General features: G+C 33.7%; 1 protein-coding gene across 1 annotated transcript; it reads right to left on the bottom strand.

Annotated features, from left to right (window-relative positions):
* Positions 1–775: 775 nt before the first annotated feature.
* Positions 776–3,308, bottom strand: LOC118037047 (uncharacterized). Its single transcript, XM_073407070.1, has 5 exons — positions 2,615–3,308; positions 1,734–1,801; positions 1,588–1,638; positions 1,455–1,514; positions 776–1,375 (listed from the first exon to the last, which is right to left on the bottom strand). The coding sequence occupies exons 1-5, from the start codon at positions 2,700–2,702 to the stop codon at positions 953–955; spliced, it is 690 nt and encodes a 229-aa protein (XP_073263171.1). The 5' UTR covers positions 2,703–3,308; the 3' UTR covers positions 776–952.
* Positions 3,309–3,576: the final 268 nt, after the last annotated feature.

The raw sequence follows: 3,576 nt of genomic DNA, 5'->3' as shown, positions 1-3,576 counted from the left end.
TAATTTATAAAAACAACTTTTTTAAACCAAGTAAAATTTATTATTTAAGTCATGAATTTTATGAGTGAAGCTTCAAAGTCTATGCTAATATCCAATATATAGATATCTCAATATTAAAAAAATATATCATTTTTAATTTTAAAAAAAAAAATTTAAAATCTAATCATGATTTTATTGATTATCCAGGCTGCTTTTGGAATCGTCTAATCAACTAGGCATATAAAAATCAACTTTCATACAAATTAATTCTAAATATATGTTAAGTATGAAGTCAAATCAGAAAGTTTCACGTGGTTTAACCTATAAGGTTTTTGTTTTTGTTTAATAGCAATGCAAATAATTTTTTTGTTCTTTAATTTTTTTATTGATTTTTTTTAATTTTATTATTTAATTTTTAAATTTAATTGATTTTAAATTAATCTTCATAATTTATTTATATTTATGTTTCATAAAATTATTATAGTCTTAAAAAAAAAATATCAGTATTGGTTAACACTCGATTTTACAAGAATTTATTTTTATTGTAATATAATTAAATAAAAATTATTTTCATAACAAAGAAATATAATGGTTTTGTTAAACAAACAAAGAAATATAATGGATAGATACCATTTTCTATGTTTTTGATGAACTTGATTGTATAATTTCTTAGAAAATCATGAAAAAAGGTTTCATTAAAGAAACAAATTAAGAAATATAATGGATAACTAATTTTTATGAGATGCACGGAAAGAAGATACATAAATGGTAAATGATTATGCACATAAATAACTAAATTTGCAACAAGAGCACGAGCTATTCACATGCATATTCCTCTCATACATGGTTAAATCTGGAAACGTGCTTTTCTAAAGGAGCCAAAAACAGAAAAAACTAAAAACAACAAAAACAAATCACTGGTTATATGTCAAGAAAAAACCTTAGCAGAAGCTCCAGGAATCTGTTTCAGATCTTAACGAGTTTGGCCGCGGCTGCTGCTTTCCTCACACTTAATGGGATTGAGTTGCTCTGTTTTACTTGAAACTGAGGCCTCCTCACCAGAACCTCCAGCTGAGCAGCTCTCTAGCATTTTATCTTCTTCCAATGATTTGCTGTCTGGTCGACCACTGCTTGTGGAGTTGGAATAGCTATTTGTTGTGGTATTAGATACAAGGTTTTGATCTTTCTTGTTGAACTGTGTAGCTGCTGCTCGTGCACAAGCAATGGCTGCACTGAGACCTTCAGATTTCTCCACAACAGATGCTTTATTGTAAGAGAATCCCACAGAAATAGAACCTGGTTTCAGGGAAAACGGATCTTGAGGATTTGGGAGAGGGAATTTTACTGGCATTGGACCTTTAACAGGGACGAGACCTCTAATTGCAGCCTCATGGACCTGTGAGACACGAATATGTTAATCCCAAGCACATAAAAAGCACAGGTCAAGACATTTAACTTTGATGTACTGCATATACCTTCCTTTCCAAGTTATAAACACCTTGATACCCTCGCATCTCAAAAGGAACTAATAATTTCTGCGTTTGTTGAGGTAAAATGATCAGCAAGCTAAGCACATTTTCAAATAATATATATTCACAGATTGCATACCTGTGGCTGCTCACAAAGCCAGCAAAAATCTGTCTGTCCTTCTAGCCTCACCTGTAGCAAAGAAACTCATCTAGATTAGTCACCAGATACACAAAAATATCAGATGACATACGTTAACGGACAGAAGGTAAGAAACAGGTGCCCACCCCTTCAGGTACTGCCTCCCAGCTTGCTAGCTCTTCACATTTCACACAGCCAACCACTTCAACACACCCTGTATAATATATAAAGATATCGTATTTTGTATTCACAAGACAAAACAGGAAGCAGTGTTCTAACAATGCTCACTGGTTTTCACAACGCATAATCTAAAACTACTGAAAATAAGTTGAGGCTTCCTACTTCAGCTCAGGATAAACATCACGGTCATGTTTGTTTGTGGAGAATTTTACAGCTTTGGGAAAAACAATTCTACAGACCACTGGAAAACAGCTAAAAGTTGTTTTCCAAATTCTCCACTGCTTTTTCCAAATTCACAAGAAGTTGAGGAGCATTTCCAATAGTTATGGGCAGGTGCATAAGAGGTCATGCACAAACATTCATATTAAACCCAGATCATGTTCTACTCTGGCCTGCCCATCCAGCAATTAAGTGGAAATTTAATTTGGTTTGATGCATTGTCAACACCCAAGGCTAGCCAGCATCTTTAGCCATGTGTGAGAACACCCATGCTAGAAACCAATAACCATGTTTGTGAAATGGTCACACAGATTCCTCACTCCATTCATGAGATGGGACCAAAAATGTATGCCTACAGCATGATCTTAAGCCACAGTTGACTTACTGCTCCCTTTTATAGCAAAAAAAAAAATATATATATATATATATATATAGGGAGAGAGAGAGAGAGAGAGAGAACCCACAATTCCGAAAACAAAAAATGACACAAAGTGGTACCAGCAAATCCAAAACAAATCATTTCATGAATCTACAGAATTCATTGAGAGGAAAAGAAAGTGTTGAATTTGTTGTTAAGACTTGAGAAAAACATAGCAACTCATGATATCAAAAGTACTCAAGCAGATACCTAAAAGTCTTGAAACAGGATAATGTTCAGGAAACTTCAAGTCAGTAATGCCATTCACTGCATAAATTTCTCTATAGAAGTCTTCCATCGCTTTGATTGTATCTTCCTCCGGAACTTTACTTGCAGCATGAATCCAAAGGCGGCCTTCAAAATACAAGATTCTTTACACTTAATAACAACTTCAACAAGATGGGAAAAAAAGAGTGATGCTGAATCTATTATTTCATATTTATGAAATAAATGGAGTGTCCCCTGGACTTCCCACCAAAACATGCGTCATATAATTGTGGTCAGTGGGTTCCATAGTTAAGCGCCAAGACCTTTCCTGGCTGTCAACTTTAAATTTGTTTATGCTTGTATTGATATAGACACTTGACTTCCAAGAAATCATTCCTTCCCAACATTGTTTAAATGATCATATCTTAATATTATAGAACCAGATTATCAAGTGGTGCATTGATTGTCCTATAAACAGTACCAACTACTTCATTTCCATGACAAAATAAAAATCCAAAAGGAAAAGTTGAAGTGTGCCTTAACAGAACAACTGGTGAGGAGAATTTTCATTGAAGGTAGCTACAGCAATGAGAAGGCATCTTGTCATAGGAGATTGATTTCACTTCTCTTATCCATGACTCTTCCATAGCCCACAAAGAAAAACTTAACCAAACTTCTGAGTTATCTAATAAGACAAACACATGTGTATGTTATGTTATTCAAGCAAATCAATCCTAACATTTTTCTCAACGATGCTTCAAAACATTTAACTCATGCTAAGAACCACAACCTAATATTTCATTTCACGATAAACTAGGATAAACTTTTCTTGTGTTGTCTTTGTATCGGCGTACTTGTACATCTTGGAGTTTCCTCTTTTGAAAGATGAAACATGATACAAGAAGATACTCCTTTTCTTTTCTTTTTCTAAATTGAACAAACTTCCTGAGATTAAACCAAAGAGG

Source organism: Populus alba, chromosome 19 (genome assembly GCF_005239225.2).
Source record: "Populus alba chromosome 19, ASM523922v2, whole genome shotgun sequence".
NCBI lineage: Eukaryota > Viridiplantae > Streptophyta > Magnoliopsida > Malpighiales > Salicaceae > Populus > Populus alba.
This window is presented reverse-complemented; position numbering and strand designations above follow the sequence as displayed.